The 20,061-nt window shown below is 41.0% G+C and overlaps 1 protein-coding gene across 2 annotated transcripts in view; it reads right to left on the bottom strand.

Annotated features, from left to right (window-relative positions):
* The window catches only part of KDM5B (lysine demethylase 5B), an 81,154-nt gene that overhangs the window by 4,584 nt on the left and 56,509 nt on the right, over positions 1-20,061 (bottom strand). For both annotated transcript variants that reach the window (XM_019431794.2, XM_053909046.1), the window contains exons 15-26: positions 19,551-19,732; positions 19,271-19,395; positions 17,484-17,634; positions 17,212-17,326; positions 16,170-16,525; positions 14,966-15,104; positions 10,403-10,582; positions 9,607-9,765; positions 4,885-5,370; positions 3,335-3,446; positions 2,073-2,227; positions 227-547 (exon numbers count right to left, since the gene is read on the bottom strand). In XM_019431794.2, coding sequence (XP_019287339.2) covers positions 227-547; positions 2,073-2,227; positions 3,335-3,446; positions 4,885-5,370; positions 9,607-9,765; positions 10,403-10,582; positions 14,966-15,104; positions 16,170-16,525; positions 17,212-17,326; positions 17,484-17,634; positions 19,271-19,395; positions 19,551-19,732 — 2,481 coding nt within the window. The remainder of the gene's footprint in view (positions 1-226; positions 548-2,072; positions 2,228-3,334; positions 3,447-4,884; positions 5,371-9,606; positions 9,766-10,402; positions 10,583-14,965; positions 15,105-16,169; positions 16,526-17,211; positions 17,327-17,483; positions 17,635-19,270; positions 19,396-19,550; positions 19,733-20,061) is intronic.

Here is a 20,061-nt window from a genome sequence, read left to right as displayed (position 1 = left end):
ATAGCAGGAAAAGGAAAAAGGGAAGAATAAGAGTTTCTTCAAGAAAAGGGAGAAGACCCAGGAACGATGGTAAGAGCAGAGATATCAGTGGGGGAGGGCTGAGCAATCCATTCAGATCAGCTCAAAGCAGATAAGCAGAAGAGAAAGACCCAGCGAGATGAGGTGTAGCTTACAGGGTTTCTGAGTTAAGGGAAAGCACGTCCTCTATGGCCCAAACCTCACTGACCTCATCTCCTTCTGGCTGCAGGCAGCTCACAGCTGGGCAGATGGCATCTTCATCCTCAGAGTCCTCCTGTTCAGAATAGGATGTGTCTGAGGGCAGGGAATGAGTTTCGGCAGAACGGACTAATTCATAGCTACGCTCCCTCTCTAACTTGAAATTGTTCATGTCCTTGGAGTGGCTCAGTTTGATTTTCTTCTTTTTGGGGGTCCGCATGTTTTTAACTCGATCCCACCGATCACTGGAGAGGCCTTCTCTTTCCAGGCGTCTCTTCAGTTTTCTCTCAAGACTGTTGATTCCATCTCGTTTCCCACGGCAGCAGTCATTCTGGGTGGAGGACGGACAAATTCAATTTCAGCCTACACTCTGCCCATTACTCAAACTAGTGAAATTAAGTGTCAGCTGTATGAGACACCAGATGATCTCCAATCGACATTAAAAAAAATACTGCATCCTGGGTCACCTGGCTGGCTCAGTCTGAAGAGCATGTGACTCTTGATCTCAGGGTTGTGAGTTCAAGGCCCACACTGGGTGTGGAGAGGACTTAAATAAATTAAAAATGCTAAAAAAAACAAACAAACAACAACAACAACAACAACAACAACAAACTGCAGGGCACCTGTGTGGCTCAGTCAGTTGAGCATCTGACCTCCGCTCAGATCGTGATCTTGCAGTTCATGGGTTCAAGCCCGGCATCAGGCTCGCTGCTATCAGTGCAGAGCCCACTTCAGATCCTCTGTTCCCCTCTCTCTGCCCCTCCCCCACCTGTGCTCTCTCAAAAATAAACATTAAAAAAAAAATACCGCATCCTAACAAACTGCCACCACCTCCCCTCACGTCCTGTAGGACAACCTGTTTGAGTTAACTGACTTAACCGTTAGTGCTATCAAAAACAGTGGAAAAAGAAAATGTTAAAGACATGATTAGCTTTCAAATTAGCACCAGGAGATGGACAGATGCCTACATTTTTCTTTTCGCCAAATCTGTTAGTGACTGACTACTATGCAGTTTCTAAGAGTGTATGGTTGGTTATCCTTTGCCCTACAGACTTCTCAGGAACCATGGAATACGTTCCTTCTTTAAGGATATACATCCCCATCCCTTACGGAAATAAGGTGCATTAATTGAACACAATCAACAGTGGTACTACAACACTACTATTTGGTAGCATCACGAAAACTAAAATTCTAAATGATATCGTCCTCGTGCTGTCTTTAGTGAGATTCTTCCGTATCCTCACTAGATTCTCAGGAGCTTTCAATGTCACAGGTCAGCTAGCTCACTAACAGAAACAGCAGCATCTTCACATGCTAAGAAACAAGACATACATGGTATCTACCCCTTCAAGTAAGTCAGCACTCAAAATGGGCCCCCTATAAGTCTGGTGACCGAGTCCTCACCCCATCTGTCCTGTTCGGGGTAGAGCAGTGAAAGCATCTGTTAAATGTTAACTCCGAGATATTCTTTGAATTCTGAAGGCTTTATACCAAAAGGCCTTCCCAGCTATAATTACATTTTCATCTCTACAGTATTTCTCTGACAGGAAAAAAAAATAATTCTGCTTCTAGCTATTATCACATGGAGATGAGGAGAAGCACCGGGCTAGAAAGGAAAAAAAAAATGTCATAGTCACTTACAAAACAGCACCAAACTCCAGGATGTGAGCCCCAAGTGATGCCTAACACCTATCTGCTCTTTGATGGCCTTAGGAATGGGGTTGTGAAGTAGCGTTTGCATCCTTTTCTGGATCAAAGACAGCATCTCACTCACCAAACTATTTAGATGGGATGACACTAAGAATCAGTCTCCCCACCCCAGACTGCCTTTCCCAGCTGCCCATCAGACAACCCACCTTCTCACCGCCGGGTCTAGCTGGTGAGCTCCGGTCAGTTTGCTGAGCAGGGGTCGGCTTTGCAAGTAAAGTCTGGTAAAGTTCCTGAATTTCAGGAAGGGATACCTGGAGCAGCTGAGCTTCCATCAACAGCTCATTCACTTCTGGGCTAACACCTGTGAAAGATCACACCAAAGCCTCATGACAATAAGACAGAGCGTTTCACATGTCACTCAGATCTGCAAGAAAAGCAGGACCACCCTTCATACCACTGCCACCCTCTCCTTGTAAAATTATGTTCAACTGAAGTGAGGTCTGCTCACTGTGATTCTATTTGAAATAGAGCCCAAACTCGGTGTTCTGTCTTCTGATTGCTAGGGAAGTACTAATTCTACACTGAATCCCCTCTTCCCTTACTTATTGCTAACACAGAAGAGGTAGTACCTCTGCCAGGATAGCTTTTGCCCTCAGGGCAGGGCATAGGCAATCTGAGCTGATCAAGTACCTCCAGTCCCATTACCAAACACCTGCTGTGCTGGCAGGACTAAGGAGCCGGACTCCAGCTGCAGCTTTGGGTGGAACTCATGGGGCAGTCTTGCATAGTAAGTACAGCTGACCCTTGAATAACGTGGGAGTGGAGGGTGCTGAACCCCTGAAAATCATGTGTTACTTTTGACTCCCCCAGAGTTTAACTACTAATAGCCTAATGCTGATTGGAAGCCTTACTGATAACATGGAACAGTTGATTAACACATCTGAGTATGTTTGTGTATTATACACTGTATTCTTATAATAAACTAAGCTAGAGGGAAAAGAATGTTAAGAAGACCGTAACGAGGAGGAAATACATTTACAGTACTGGACTGTATTTATTGAAAAAAGTCTGTATAAGCAGACCTGTGCAGTTCCAATCCATGCTATTCAAGAGTCAACTGTATAAGGAAAAAGGGAGGCAGGTTTCAAGTATGGATTATCTCTAAGTTCCCAAGGGAGCCCATGACTTAGCATCTGACTGAAGTGACTGGTATTTAAATGTCAGTTGGCATGGGATTAACCCTTTCATCCCTGAAAACATGTACGAAAGACTTTCTCTATTTACTTTGCATTTATAAACCTTCAAACATGATCCTTCTCTACCTTGCAAATACAGAGTAACTCATATCTGACATTTGAGGATAAAGCCTTTTTTTTACATCTGAACATCTATAACAAAAACCTACTGCAAGATCACTTATTACTATCCAGTCCTAACAATAACAACAACAATAATAATAAATACAAACCATGGAGGGGGATACAACTTCGTCCAGTAGAGAAGGGAGAGTGTAAATATGAGGTTCTGTTGTCCCAGTCATCAGGCAAGGAGAAGGATGTTGTGCCAGTGGGTTGAGATCCCTAATGGAAGGAAAACATTTTATAGTAAGGCTTCTTCAGGATTAAAAATTCTCCCACCAGTCCAAGGAAAGTAGTTTGGGTTATCAATTAGGAAAACAGGAAAGAAAGTCTTCCCAACTGAAAAGTCTCCAAGTATCTTAAATTTAGCCACATCAGCTCATATCCACCAATCCTTCAGTCTTCCTGGTTTTACTTGGACTGACTTCAGAGAGGTCAAGAGCACCATTGGGAAATAAGTCATTTTCTTTGCATGAGAACAGATCATACCCCATGTAAGTCTCTTTTTTATTCCCTGGGTAAGTCTCCTAATGAAGACTGTAACACAAGGAACACAGACGTGTGCCCCTTTGAGTAAACCAACTGAGGAACTGCCAGATCTCATGCACATCCACCTCCATCCACTCTTCAGTGTTTATTAAAGAAGCTAGGAGAAACACTCCTTTGACCATGAACTAGTAAACAAGTAACAATTGTGTCCTCTCCCTTTATTAATAAAGGTAAATCTCTGGTGTATCTTGTGTAAAGAATCTCCACTGTAGGTTGGCCAAATAACCTCAACTCATCTATGCACAAAAATTTAATTCATCATTTGCTAAGTGCCAGGTACTGTATTTTAAAAGCCTGGAAATTACAAAAAAAAAAAAAGGAAACCAATATGAGAAAATAATTTTTTGTCCTTATCTCTGATCTGCTTAACATGTAATTCTTATACTTCATGTCTGTGTTAGTAGCACAAGGGAGCTGTGAGTCCCTGCCTGAGAAAGCTGCACTATATCTGAAAGTCATCAGGTCAAATTTCTATGAAGGTTGAATACTGCCCTCTGATTGTACTTTTCTGGTATCTTCACATTCTTTTCCTGTAGACACCTTCTACAGAAGAAGACAAAAGACTCTGCCCATCCCCATGGTGGTCAGAAGAATCTGGCTTTTGGCAGAAAGATCACAGATGGTATGAAACCCACTGCCTTTCCTCTGAAACGACATGGTACTCAGACACTTCAAAACCTGTTCCCTGTTCATGGGACAGTAAGAGACAGAAGGCAGAAGGCACCTTCCCTTCTACCCAAAGGCTTCCATGAGAGGAAGGGGGAGGGGGGAAGACAGTTAAGCAAAATTTTAATTATAAAAATTCATACATATTAAATACATACCTAGATTCATACACACGAATGGGAAAATTGTAGGTATATGTGACAAGGTGAAATCTGCTCTACAGAAACAGACTGCCTCACTGAGAGACAACTTCTGACTGCTAGGAGCAGAGGAAACTAAAACAACCCATATGTAGGTACACACACCCCTCCAAGAGGGGAGCTGAAAAGTGAGTGCTGGTTAAGGGATCACCAGGAAGAGCAGCAATACCAGAGCTGAAGGTTCAGGGAAGAGGTTCAGGGCCAAGCAGATTTCCAATAACCGGCAAAGAAAACTTCAGACTCACCTTGCTGGTCTCTGACACTTGTCCCACTGAGGCTTGCCATCTGCTATACAACAGTCCTGAGCCCAATCGATCTTGCACAAATTTGAGATTCCCTGATGAAAGCAGTTGCTGGGCTCTGTGTTGCCAGTTCACGGTTCTTTCGATCATATACCGAAGTGCATCTCCCTCGGGAAGGCGAACTCGGATACGCTGCAGGGAGGCCAGCAGGGGCAGAATTTTCTCTAATGGAGGTTTCTCTGACCTCCGACAATGGGGACAAAGCCAGATTCGGGGGCTTTGCGAAATACTGGGTACTGCCACACAGCTAGTGTGGAAAGCATCCCTGCAGAGTTCACATTGGATCATAGGGGCAGCTGGGGCCTTCTGACACAGGCAGACTTTCAGCTCCACATCTTGGACAGGTGACAGCAACTTCCCTTCATTGGCTAGTCTGAGAGACTGCAAGGCTTCCATTTCCCTTAGGCGAGCTTCCCCAAGTGTTGCCATCTAAAAAGGAGTTCACGGTCAAGGACAATGCCAGAGGGAATTCAGCCCACTCCTAAAACTCTAGGGTCCCAAAGTAGATGATCTGCATTTGAATCCTGGCTCTGTCACACTGACTGGTGTAAGCGACCCTGGGCAGTGTATTCCATTGGACTAAATTTTCACATGTCTAAAATGGAGTAAAGCCCACCTCACAGGGCTGCGCTGATGACTAAATGAGAGATGTGTGATAGAGTGCTCTCTGCCAGGCACACAACCAACAGTGTGAGCAATTACACCGCACACACTACTTCCTGAAAGTCCAACTTCCCTGAGCATTTACTTCCTAGAAAACTTTCTCCTGAAAGACACGGGCTTTCTTTCACATTCTACACGTCCTGATTGCTGAGGTTCCCCATGTTTGCATAGCTCCAATAGCTTCTGTGTTCTTTTAGAGAGGTACTTTAGATGGAAAAGTTGCTAGAGTAGCGACTACACAGTGGTAACTGAGGTCTCTATTTCTTGGGGGGAGGGGGCAGAGAGAGAAGAGAGAATCCCAAGCAGGCTCCACGCTGTCAGCGCAGAAGAGCCCGATGCAGGGCTCAAACTCACAAATTGAGAGTTCAACCAGAGCCGAAACCAAGAGCTGGACTGCTCAACTGACTGGGCCACTCAGGCGCCCAAGACACTGCCTGCTTTGAACTTTGCATACTGTACCTTTCAGAGTCTAGTGTATGCCCATTTAGAGGATCTCTGGCTTAAAAACTCATCCATTACCTACTTCATTTCATAGCAGAACACTGAAAGAGATGCCATTTGCTCTCCATTTCTTTTCTTGTTTAATGTTTATTTATTTAATTATTTTGAGAGAGAGAGACAGAGAGAGAGAGAGAGAGCTAGCAAGCACGTGCACCAGAGAGGGGCAGAGAAAGGAGGAGAGAGAGAATCCCAAGCAGGCCCCACGCTGTCAGTGCAGAGCCCGTTGTGAGGCTTCATCTCACAACTGTGAGATCATGACCTGAGCAGAAATCAAGAGTCAGACACTTAACCAACTGAGCCACCCAAGTGCCCCTGTTTGCTCTCCATTTCTAAGTTAGAAGTCACATAACCCACATATACTACCTGTACATTGTTTTCGTCTACAGAAATTAGAGAATTTTGAAAAAATATACCAAAGGTTTGTTACCTAATTTATTTCCACATCTTTTTGTTTCTTCCTTAAACATTCATTCATACATTTTCTTCTCCGTTCCAAAAAGGGATAATGGAGAGTTCATTCTGGCCTTATGACTTAGGGCACCTCATCTGGCGAATCATGATGGGTCTGAAGTGGGTGGGTGTGATAACTGGGAATGGTTTGAACTGTGACAGGTTAACATTGCAAGGAGCTGGGAATAGGACTGGGGAATGGAGTGGCTCCTGCAGCCTATAAGTTCTGTTTCTAGAGGGGAAAGTGCAGTTTTAAAAATCTACAGTTTCCCCCTATTTACCTGTATTTGTCTATCAGTGGAGTGCTAGAGGACTGTGGTCCAGCCTTTTATTGGGGAAACCCAGACTATTAAGTTCAAGGTGGTAAGGCTAACTCTTGTTGTAGCTAATGATTTTTAGTTTATCACATTTAGACAGCTTTTACTTCATGGTTCATAAGGAATAAATCTGTAATACCTCAACTTGTTTATGTTTTGGACTTCTTATATAGTAGGTGCTTAGTGCCTTCATGTAAAGATTCCACTTATGGACATATCATAAATATTGTTCAGAAATATGTACAGTATCACTTCAGCTTTCTACTGTGAAGTTGATTCTGTTTATGTGTATTCTCAAGTCATGTAAACAGGTTAAATGAACTCAGCACTTTCCCGTCACACGGCTCTCATTTTAATAGAGAGGAAAGACTTTACGATTCAAGTACACCTGACACTCTGCAGAAAAGCAAGCTGCTATCGTCCATGCCCTAATGAGCTTATTTTACAGCATGCACACATGTGTGCACGTGTGTGTGTAAGAAAAGTGGTTTCTATTTAATTATTTCATGAGGGACCCGGTTTCGTTATCTACAGTGGCTGTGTCTAGCACAGGTATAAGGCCTTAATGTTAAAGACAGTAAAAGACCTGGGGTGCAGAGCCTGCTTGGGATTCTCTTTCTCTCCCTCTCTCTGCCCCTCCCCTGCTCGCATGCTCTCTCTCTCTCAAAATAAATAACTTGAAAAAAAAAAAGCCAACAGTCAGTATCTTTACAAAAATAAACCACAGAAATAATAGCACCTTGAAAAAAAAAAACAGAATGATGCTCAAGCAGCAGAACCTGATTAGAACCTGACTCAGTATAGGAATATGCCCTAACTAAGGAAGTCTGTGTCAAAACACACAAGTCAAGGCAATCCCATGTCCATCACCAGAGAAGTCAGGCAGCTACAAAGGAACAGACCAGGGAGAAAAGTGCCCTAGCCAGAGACAGAACCCTTCTATTCCAGTCGTAGCAGCTACAGTTCTGCTCTACCATGGGCATCACTTTGTGCTACTTAAAGCCTCCAGATGGGACTACATCCAACCAGGGAGTTTCTGTACAACAAAGAAAACCAGCAACAAAATAAAAAGGCAACCTACAGAATAGGAGAAAATATTGGCAAAGCACATATCTGATAAGGGGTTAATATCCAAAATCGATAAAGAACTCACACAACTTAATGGCAAAAAGCAAACATGGGCAGAGGATCTGAATATTTTTCCAAAGACATATAAAGATGACAATAGGTACATGAAAAGGTGGTCAACCATAAAACTGCAAATCAAAATCATAATGCAAGATCATCTCACACTTATCAGAATGGCTAGTATCAAAAATACCAAGAAATAATACATGTTGGTGAAGATGTAAAGAAAAGGGAACCTTTATGCACTGTTGATGGGAATGTAAATTAGTGCAGCCACTATGGAAAACGATATGGAGGTTCATCAAGAAATTAAAAATAGGACTACCATATGATCCAGCAATTCCACTTCTGAGTATTTATCTGAAGGAAAGAAAAACACTAACTCAAAAATATATCCGCACCCCCATGTTCACTGCAGCATCATTATTGTCTTGCAGCCAAGACATGGAAGCAACCTGAATGTCCATCAATGGATGAATGGATAAAGAAAATGTGGTATATGTATACACAATGGAATGTTATTCAGTCATTAAAAAACTAAAAAAAGGGAAATCTTGCCATCTGCAACATATAAATGCATTAGACTAAGTGAAAGAAGTCAGAGAAAGACAAATATTGTACGAATCCAAACAAATACCCAAACCCACAGATAACGGAGAATAAATTAGTGGCTGCCAGAGGCAGGAGGTGGGGAATGGGCAAACTGGGTAAATGCAGTCAAAAGTTATGGATTTCTAGTTATAAAATAAGTCCTAAGGATATAAGGTGCAACATGTTCACTATAATTAATACTGCACTGTACCGTATCCTTGGAAGTTGCTCAGAGAGTAGATCTTTACAGTTCTCATCCTAAGAAAAAACTAACTTTGTATGGTGACAGATGTTAACTAGACTTACTGTAGTGACCAATCAAATCATTATGATGCGCACCTGAAACTAATACATGTCATTTATAGCTCAACTAAAAAAAAAAAAAATTGTCAGCATCCAAATCACATCTCTATCTTTCGTCCCGATACTATCGCTCACTAAACATGAGCTTCTTAGAATGATACCATCTTTGAATCAACAGTGCTTACCAAATGCAGTTAGACTCAAAGGTATCCAATACACTTTTAAGTGTATTTTTTAAGTATGTGTGTTTATGTGTATGTATATATATTTATTTACTTACTTAGTAAGCTCTACGCCCAACACGGGGCTTGGACTCACAACCAACCCCAAGATCAAGAATCACACATGCCACGGTCTGAGCTGGCCAGGCACCCCTGCAGTGTACATCTTGTTGTAAATTAGTAAGTTGGTACTGAGGTCTCACTTATCTGTTCACCCTGACATCCACAGTCAGCATCCCTGATCAACTCACAGGCACTGACAAGACTGAGTCTGCAAAACTCAGACTGGGAGGCCCCTCTATCTGCTGCACCTCTACACATCTTCTATTCAAAGCTTTTACATTTGATAATTTCAGAAAGCATTCTTGGTAAAACGGAGTGCTCTTAAGGTTATTCTTGTACATGTCTTACCAATATTCCTGTGCATAAGAAAAGGTTAGCAATCATCCTCTCTAAGCAACAGAGAAAGAAGAAAAAGGCCCGCTACGTACAGCCGAAGCAGTCTCTTTGCTTTCAGTTAAAGCTCTCTCCAGGTCGCTCAGACTCTCTAATTTGGTGCTTTTCTTCTTTCCACTTGGCAAGGGCTCCTTTAACTTTCTCTGCTTCCTCTTCAATCCCAAAAGCCCAATGTCACATCGAGGACACAGCACCTAATGTGGGACAAAGCACAACCACCAGTAAAATGGATTTCAGATAAAGCATTAGGAAGTCCTCAAAGAAAAGCCTAAGCAGTAGAAATGATGTAAATTTCTTCATATCTAACATTTTCTTTGTAACATGCTGCTCTGAAGCCAAAAAACTCTCCTCTTCGAAGAAAGGGAGGAATTTCACAAAAGATTGACTTTGATTCTAGGTTGGATTAAACAATAAGTTGAATGTGAAATATACCAATTCCAGTCATAATGCGCTACCAGCATCAGCTTAACAAAAAATACAAAAAGTACAACTATAGCACTTTATGAAAGGTGGATGAGATCATTTACAGGATTATTAAATGCAAATGGTGAAGCATGGCCAAGGTTAAAAATCCAATTTTAACACAGATTAAGGAACTTCAACGAGAAAAATGTTCTTCTTTAGCCATCAAATGCTATCCTAAATGTAATTCAGGTAACATTTAAAGGTTATTTCACTGGAAGTTTAGAAGAATCTCCATGGCTCTACTGAAAAAAAATAACTCATAGAATGACAGATCAATTAGTGGTGCCACCTTTGTGAGGGAAGGGACTGCATGTTCTACAAGCTATGAGATCTAAGGTCTTGTAGAAGGGCTGGTTGAAAACTTACCTCTAAAAGAGAATATGGAGAATTCTCAGTCAAGAATGTATTAGCAGCACATTCTTTCCAAGCCTGAACCTCAGCTACTAGTAATTCCAGTCTTGGTAAAGAATTCAGATGTACCGGGATAGATCGGCCTCGTGTAACAAGTTCTATGAGTGTGTCTAACACTGGCACACGTCCTCCAACCTAGTGTATCAAGAAAAATTGTAGCATCTTAGAAAAAAGAACACATCTCTGTGAAGTAGGAAAAGCACGATTCAGAGGAGGCCTACATTTCAACATGTTAAATTCATAGATGTTGATGAACAAAACCTCCAGCTGACCAACAGTGATGGGGTTAGGGATGACCTGCGCTCCTTCACTTAACAAATAGTTAAAGACCTAGTTTGTGCTAGGTCCCAAGGATACAACTATGAACATGACATACACTATGATGATCCCTTTGTTCTGACTTCTTATGCCCTTCTAAATTCACTTGTCATCTTGGTCCCTACAGATAGCCTGAAAAAAATTCAACAGAAATGTAGACTTGCACTAACTAACAGGTTTTCACTAACAGTACTAACAGTACTTAATTCCAATCCATCCAATGATAAATTAACTCAGTATAAATCATTCAGAAAACTGGGGTGCCCAGGTGGCTCAGTCAGTTAAGCAGTCTGAGTCTTGATTCTGCTTAGATCATGGGCTCACAATTCGTGAGTTCGAGCCCCACATCAGTCTCTGCACTGACAGCACAGAGCCCGCTTGGTATTCTCTCTCTCCCTCTCCCTCTGCCCCTCCCTGCTCATGTACACATACATGCATGTGCACTCTCTCTGAAAAATAAATAAACTTTAAAATTATTCAGAAAACTAAAATGAGGTGAAAAGTCCCACTGCTTCTCAAACTTTACTATGTGTTAAGAATCATCTGGAAAGCTTATTTAAACAGTTTCCTGGGCCTCATTTCCAGATATTCTGATTGAGGTCACCAGGAAAGAGTCCATGAATTTGCATTTCTTAACAAGCTTGCAGGTGATGCTGATGCTGTCAGTACTGGGACTCTGAGAATGAGATACCCAAAGTGGAAGAATAAAAGCATTAAGTTGCGGGGCAGGGGACATTGATGTTGCTCTAATACAATGGTAAATCTTAGCATCACTAAGTAAGTCATCCTATGTGTCTCCTAATGTGATACAATACAAAGTATACAAATATCACCTGATATTCCAATATTATTCTAAGTAAAAAATATTTAACTTGAATCCATTAAGGCTAAGAAATTAACTTCCAATTTACAGGAAATACGGAAGATAGAATACACCACAAAGAAATAACCAGACAAATCTAGAAGATAGAACTTACCATAAGATAACTGTTCTAGACACTGACATGAAAAAAAGTAGGGTAGGGAGGAAAACACTGCAAGATTCAATTAGGTGCAACATGTGGTCATGGACTAGATAAACAACCAGAAAGGACATTCTTGGGAAACATGGGGAAAACTAAATATAGACAGGAAGCTTGATGTTTCACTGCCTTTTTTTTTTTTTAACGTTTATTTATTTTTAAGAGAGACAGAGTGTGAGCCGAGAAAGGGCAGAGAGAGAGAGACACTGAATCTGAAGCAGGATCCAGGCCCTGAGCTGTCAGCACAGAGCCCAACATGGGGTTCGAACCCACGAACCACGAGATCATGACCTGAGCCGAAGTCTGGTGCTTAACCAACTGAGCCACCCAGGCGCCCTGATGTTTCACTGCTTTTGGTATTTATTCTTACAGGACTGGAACCGTACGGACAAAATTGTTCTGGTGGACACTTAAAAAAGGTGACTCACAAATTATATGCTATCTTATAGTATTCAATTTAGAAATAAATGGAATACTTCCTGTGTATAAAGCAGAATACTGGATAACATTGTAAAATACATAATTCACTAAATATGAAAAGGCTCCTTGTTGTTAGTCACACCTCTCCATTATGTCCTTAAGTATATGATACAAGTAAAGATCAGGCTATTATTTCAGGAATGGAGCAAAACTTACTTTTTGCCCTTGTGGGCACTACTGAAAACACAGTAGTAAGTAACATATACATTACAAAATATGAACAGAGTATAAGACTATCCAGAAATATGTCCTCTTTCTGATTTCACATGTTTATCTCTTCTTAATTCAATGACCTCACCTTACCTTTCTGGCTGCCATCAATCATAAGTGAAAAGGGGGACCAAAACTAAAACTAATCACTATAGTTCCAACCATCATTAACAAGAACCTGCATCTAAAACTCCCACTAAGGCCTGTTTCGGATTCTGTGTCTCCTTCTCTCTGACCCTTCCCCGTTCATGCTCTGTCTCTCTGTCTCAAAAATAAATAAACGTTAAAAAAAAAAAAATTTAAAAAAAAAAAAGGGGGGGGTGCGCCTGGGTGGCTCAGTTGGTTAAGCGGCCAACTTCGGCTCAAGTCATGATCTCGCGGTCCGTGAGTTCGAGCCCCGCGTCGGGCTCTGTGCTGACAGCTCAGAGCCTAGAGCCTGTTTCGGATTCTGTGTCTCCCTCTCTCTGACCCTTCCCCGTTCATGCTCTGTCTCTCTCTGTCTCAAAAATAAATAAACATTAAAAAAAAAAATAAAAAAAAAACAAACTCCCATTAAGGAAGTTTATGTACACAGTAAATACTTCCCTTCATTTCTTCTTTGGCTAATTGGGGTCACATCTTAATTATGTAATAATATTTACCAAACAATATATCTTCTCTTCCCTTTTAACTAAAATAAATACCCAGATATTTTGTTATAAACATCTGGCTAAAACTGTGTGGTTTGGCATTTCTTATTAGAAACTGATCAATTAGCACTACTTAAAATTAAATATTCAGAAAACCAGATAGTATTTTATTCTTAGAATCCAATGGCTTCAACAAAACAGAACTTGAGACTCAAGAATGAGATAGACTAAATTTTTAAAAACCTAGCCCATTAAATAATTCAAAGGTCTTTTTTCTCAATAGGTCCATTATTAGACTTACTACTGATTTACAATGATTACAGAGATAAAGGAAGACACTCCCCACAAACTACTTTTCGAATGAAGTTATCCAGCTGAAACTGGGTAAATCACAGAATGCATTTGGTCTGTACTTTGATAATGCTACAAGTGAATTCAACTCTTTTTTTAATATATAGGCAACTCCTTAAATATAACATCTAACATTGGACCACATATATTTGGTGCTAATTACTATGGAGAATTACTTTGGAACTTGTTAAGTTTCATTTCTTTTGTAGGGATCAGGAGGCACTTTTGTTTAAATCACTACTTGGTGAAAACTTCTGCGCCTTGGGGCCTAGTTTGGCTATGTAATCAAACAACCAGATTAACAAACCAACAAGAGACACTTGTACTCATCAAAGATTGAAAACTACCTTTCTCACCCTTTCACAAAGATGGCACCAAAGGCAAAAAAAAAAAAAAAAAAAAAAGGAAGTCCCTGCCCCTCCCAAAGCCAAAGCAAAGGCTTTGAAGGTCAAGAAAGCAGCGCTGAATGGCATCCACAGTCACACACACACAAAAAAAGATCCACAAATCGCCTACATTCCAATGGCCCAAGACACTGGGTCTCCAAAGGCAGCCCAAATATCCTCAAAAGAGCACCCTCAAGAGAATCAAGTTAACCACTATGCCATCATCAAGTTCTCCCTGACTACCAAGTTAGCCATGAAGAAAATAGAAGACAACAACACACTTGTGTTCACTGTGGATGTCAAGGCCAACAAGCGCCAGATCAAACAGGCTATGAAGAAGCTCTAGGACACTGACGTGGACAAGGTCAACACACACTGATCAGGCCCAATGGAGAGAAGGCATATGTTTGACTGGCTCCCGACTATGATGCTTTGGATGTTGCCAACAAAACTGGAATCATCTAAACTGAGTCCCACTGCCTAAATCTAAATTTTTTCAGAAAGAAAAGAAAATTAAAAGAAAAGAGAACAAGAGAAAAGAGAAGAAAAGAAAAGAAAAGAAAAGAAAAGAGAAAAGGAAGGAAGGAAGGAAGGAAGGAAGGAAGGAAGGAAGGAAGGAAGGAAGGAACTACTTTTCTTCCCACAAGTTCAATTTTAGTTTTTCTTCAATCCTCTACCAAGTACTCAAGTTTGTTAAGAGAGGCTCCCAAGTTCCCAGAAAAAAGTTGGTTGAATTATCTAAACTTTAAATATTTGAGCCAAATGGTCAGGGTAATAGGTGGTAGGTAAGTACACCTACATAAGTTCCAATACAATCATGGCGCCTGGGTGGCTTAGTCAGTTAAGTGTCCAACTTCAGCTCAGGTCATGATCTCACAGTTTGTGAGATCGAGCCCTGCACTGGGCTCTGCAATGGTGGTGCAGAACCTGTTTGGAATTCTCTCGCTCTCTTTCCCAAAATAAATAAATAAGCTTAAAAAGTTTGACTATAATTATTAATTTGGCCAACCAAAAACACTGAATCTGTGTGGTGAGATCCAACATAGTACCCTTTACAATTTTTCAATTACTGTTCTTCTTAGATGCACTTACACACCCAAGACAGTTTTTTCTTAAACCAACCTGCAGGGCCTCTACATCCTGAAGCCAGTCCCTGGCTCTCTGCACTGAGTCTTTCAGAGCCGCACCATTTGGCAGATAAGCGGGGATCTCCTCAATCTCCTTAACTGCCGTAGCAAGGCTAGTCAATGAATGCCGAGGTCTACAAAAATGAAATATAAGAACTACTTAACATGTTATATGGTGGTTCATTTTTCTTAAGGTTTCCTAAAGAAACTAGAAAAACCATTTCAAAGGAAATTCAGTATAGCAAATACATTTTTTCAAATGTCAATAGCTACTAGATATCACAACTTAACAAAAGTTTCAAATGTCTGCATAAAACTTAAGAGCATCCTAAGATAAAGGAAATGACTAGGTAAAGCATTTAAGTTCTACTTATTCTTGATTTTATGCTGGTATAACCACGGACTTTTCATTTGCAGATGGTAACTTAGTGATAATTTACTATGTTTTACTACGTATACTGTCAAGACTCATGTAATTTTGTTAGGAAAATTTTAATTCTCTAGGGTATCAACACACCAAAAGCACAGCATCAAAAAATGTCGTGCTCTCTGCTCAACGACCACTATTTTAGGGTTACAAAAGAATGTCTACAACCATGAATTTTTTAACACTGTCAATTGGACCAACGAAGATGTATCAGACAGAAAGCAAAATTAGGGAGGGGCTGATCTTTCTCCACTCAGATGATTTGCCTGAGTCCAATCAAATCTCTCAAACACAGATAAGGTGTCCTGAATTACTAAGCCACAGCACAAATGTACATTCCCACTCCTGTTGGCAATTACTGGCACTATCTTCATTTTACAGAACAGTGCATATTAACTCTCAGACATTTCAAAAAACTCCTTGCGTTCTTATTAACTGCGGATTTAAATAGTTTTCCACGTAATTGTAAAACTTTTATTCTCTCAAAGATGGTTTCATCGGCTTCCAAAAAAAATTTCATTAAAACAACTCTATAAAAGGCAAGTCCATATGAATCATTCACTTCACAATCAGTAAAGAAGAAACTAGGATTCTTTTACCCGAGTTCCAAAGCAGCCCCAAATACCTCCACTATTTTCTTTTCTACGTGTATTCTACACGCACAACCGTAGCTTCTGAACACCTGTCACATGCCAACGACTGTGCTCTATTGCTCTAACATGGATATGATTACCCAACCCTCCCCAAGAGAGAGGTGAGTTTGCTTTTTCACCTGGCCTTGAGAAGACTCTTGGCTTTGTCATCCCAGTGCTCTGACACCGTAAGCAGCTCCTGAAGCCGGGCCATTGCTTTCTCCACTGCTGAATATGGGGCTAGACCCACCCCTAGGTCTATGAGACGTCTCATATCATCTAGTGTAAGGGAGCTGGGGTCTAGGCAAGCTTGTTGCACCTCTTCTAGCCAGCGGGCCTGCTCCAGACGGACACGCATCTCAGCAAGCTGTGGAAGTTCAACATCAAATTCAAAGCTGACATCTAGCAAGTCTTGCAGCTCAGCAGCACTGGGCATCTCCTCAGAAAGCAATTTCTGGCTATGCTGTTGGAAATCTTCTACACGATTCAAGAGATCCTAAAAAAACACAGGTTGTTGTATAAAAATAGTAATTTCAGTAACTGGCTTCTTTCATACTTAGAATCCTCAATACATATTCAATGTGATGCTCCTTCCATCTCATGCGATTTTATCAATAACATGGATAAATGACATAACACATAAGCCAACTGACAGCTAAAACTAGTGACTATCACAGACCTTTTACCAACTGTGAGGAGTAGCAGGTGGTCACTTTCAAGGTAAAAATTTCCAACTTTATTTCTCCTGTGTAGACCTGTTATAATCTCTTTATACACACACACACACACACACACACACAACACTCAAGTAGGTTATTACAAACATCTGCAAAGAAATGTACAAACTAACCACCCAAGATGACTTAAGCATGTCATCTGAATTTATTTACAAAATAGAGCGAAACCTTGGATTGCGAGTAACTTGCTCTGCGAGTGTTCCGCAAGACGAGCAAACGTTTCTAATAAATTTTAACTTCATAAACGAGCAAGGTCTTATAACACAGGTAATACATGACGCCAAATGTCACGTGATCACAACTGAGCCAACGGTTCTTGAAAATCGCTTTGGTATGTAAGCGTGTTACATCACAAGCATGTTTCTGGAAAGAATTATGCTCGCAAACCAAGGTTTCACCGAATAGGACTACCAAAGTACTTTCCCACAGCTCCCTCTATAGTTACCTTTAGCAAAGGCGTTTGACTGAGGACACATGGAAGAGCATACAGTTGTGTCACAAACTGTCTGAGTTCATTGACTGTCAATTGATTTTGGGATTTTCCTCCACCAGATCGGTATCTGTAAAGGCAAAGGCCCGAGGAAGCCATGAGGACATAATATATTCACCATTCCCCTATTCAGTGTCACAGGAATACAGGACAGAAGGAAAAACCAATTCACAACAGGTTGCCAAGTAGAGCCACTTAAGAGTGCAACCTCAAACAGAAGTACATACCTAGTTTGCCTTTTGCCATTAAGCAGCTGCTGAGCGACAGAAGCACACTTCTCCGCGTCCTGTGTGACTAAGCGAAGGTGGCGCAAAAGATCATTGTCTGGGAATTTCTTCATTTCCGATTCCTCAATTAAAGCCTTAAAGCTCACAAGGCCTAATAATAAACAAAAGGCCATCTTTTCTGTAATCAGTATGTTTATACGAGTGGTATGAAACACAGAGGAAGGGTTTGCTTTTATCAGTTATCTAAAATACTTGTGGTGTTTTAAGACATTAACAGATTTGTCCATCTCATTTTTATTTTTTGGCTGAAGGTAGAGTGTTTTTATTTATTTTTTAAGTCTCCTTTATTTTTAAGTAGTCTCTATGCCCAATGTGAGGCTCAAGCTCATGACCTAGAGATCAAGAGTCACATGCCCTTCCAAAAGAGCCAACCAAGTGCCACCTTTAACACTGGTGCCAGCCAGTGTTAGAACACTTTCGAGTGTTTTCACAAGTGCCTAGAGCTGCTCTTCAATATGGAAGTGTCTAGACCTGAAATGTTTAAGATATGGAAAACAACAGATTTGTCAAAACAGAGCAAAAGCAGATTCTTATTGTTACACAGACCACTCCTGTCTCCTGCACTTGGCAAGTATGCAGTGTGCTCAGAGAGAGTGATACTGAGACCTTCCCCTAAGTAAAAGAAGGGCAGATTTACCTGTTGGGACTACAGAAAGGAAAGAAAGTGAAAACACTCTGAAAGAGATGGCGGGGAGGGGGTGTGCCTGGGTGGCTCAGTCGGTTAAGCGTCCGACTCTTGGTTTCCACTCAGGTCATGATCTCACAGTTTCGGGAGTTGGAGCCCCGCATCGGGTTCTCTGCTGGCAGCACAGAGCCTGCTTGGGATCTTCTGTCTCCCTCTCTCTGTGCCCCTCCCCTGATCATGCTGTCTCTGTCTCTCTCAAAATAAACGAACTTAAAAAAAAAAAAAGAAAAGAAAAGAAAGAGATGGGAAAGGAAGTAGTGACTTTCAAGGTAGTAACAAGAGACAGAAACTTTGACTTTGATTAGCACTAAAATGTGACAAACTAGGGGGGTGCCTAGATGGCTCAGTTGGTTCAGCATCTGACTCTTAATCTCAGGGCTCTGAGTTCAAAAGCCCTACGATGGGCTCCACCCTGGGTGCAGAGCCTACTTAAAAGAGAAGAGAGGTGGGGGCAATGATAAACCAGAGACCCATAACTTAATAACATGCTACCTCTGTCTTGAGATCTAGTTTTAATTTTTTTTAATGTTTATTTATTTATTTTGAGAGAGCGGGCGCACACATGAGTGACCAGAGGAGGGGCAAAGAGAATCATAAGCAGACCCTCTGCTGTCAGCACACAGCCCAACATGAGCCCTGTTTGTGAGTCACAAACCATGAGATCATGACCTGAGCTGAAATCAACACTTGGACACTTAACTAAGCTACCCAGGTGTCCTGAGATCTAGTTTTTTAAAAAAAATGTTTTTCTAAGGTTCCATATAAAATGTGAAACATTTTTGTACTGAGACAAGAAGTGTAAAAGTTATTCTGTTTCCGAATACTATGACCTTTGTTAAATATACGATCTTGTACAATTCATAGATCAAGATTTTCCTGTGATGGAAAGGGCATCTGCCTCATCCACTAGTGGCTTTATAACTTTCTCTGCTAACACTCCGTAAACCAGCATCAGGTCGTTTCAAGTAACCTGTTCATTGGTAACTATGTTGGCTACATTACAATCAGTCCCAATCTGCCAATCACCAAGAACATCACATACTTTTCTTTTTGTTAATCTTTGCCTCCAAAGCTTCATTCACATTCAGGGCCCATTCGTTGTAAGATTCTGCTCGAAGCTTCAATGCATTCATCATGGGGTAGAGATCATCCAGAGTGTATCTGTACCTAGAAACAGAGGAGCAGACATAGTTTTGAGATGTCTGGGCTTGGAGAAAATCACGTATTTTACACGCAGTACTTCAGCCCTGGAACAGGAACGCCACAGAGCTTTTATTAAGGATTTAGGGTTTTCCAAAGAAAAGATCATTTTTCCTACTCACCTCAGTTTATATTTATAAGGGGGACAGGAACACAATTCTTTCACATGATGCAGGCAAACAAGCAGGCCAGGTTTACAAGAACAGGAGATGGCAGACATGAAGCATGTCGTTTTGCATTTTATACACTGACGCTCATCATCTGGCAACAGCTCAAAATCCATTCTTTCTGAATCAATTACTCCCTAAAATAAAGTGTACTTTAGAGACCTCCAAAGGATAATATAATCCACCGGCCCCCAAGAAAACTACATAACAGCTGAGTTAAAAAAAAAAAAAAAAAAATGGGTGGGAGGGCCTTACGAAAATAGGAGTGCATGATTAAAAATGTCTGGAATACAAAGTAACAACAACCTAGCTACTATGGGCAAGGTAAACTACCTCATTTGTTTAGAGAGAACCTCTTTTTGGACAAGGTAGGCCCTTATGTTTGGTCATTGTGATCAGAGTGTGTATGAAAACAGTTATCAATAGGATCGTGCACTACTGACATTAGCTGTTTATTCTACTACAA

Source organism: Panthera pardus, unplaced genomic scaffold (assembly GCF_024362965.1).
Source record: "Panthera pardus isolate Hobbes unplaced genomic scaffold, ASM2436296v1 HiC_scaffold_21, whole genome shotgun sequence".
NCBI lineage: Eukaryota > Metazoa > Chordata > Mammalia > Carnivora > Felidae > Panthera > Panthera pardus.
The sequence above is the reverse complement of the archived record's forward strand: the minus strand, read 5'-3'. Positions and strand labels throughout refer to the sequence as shown.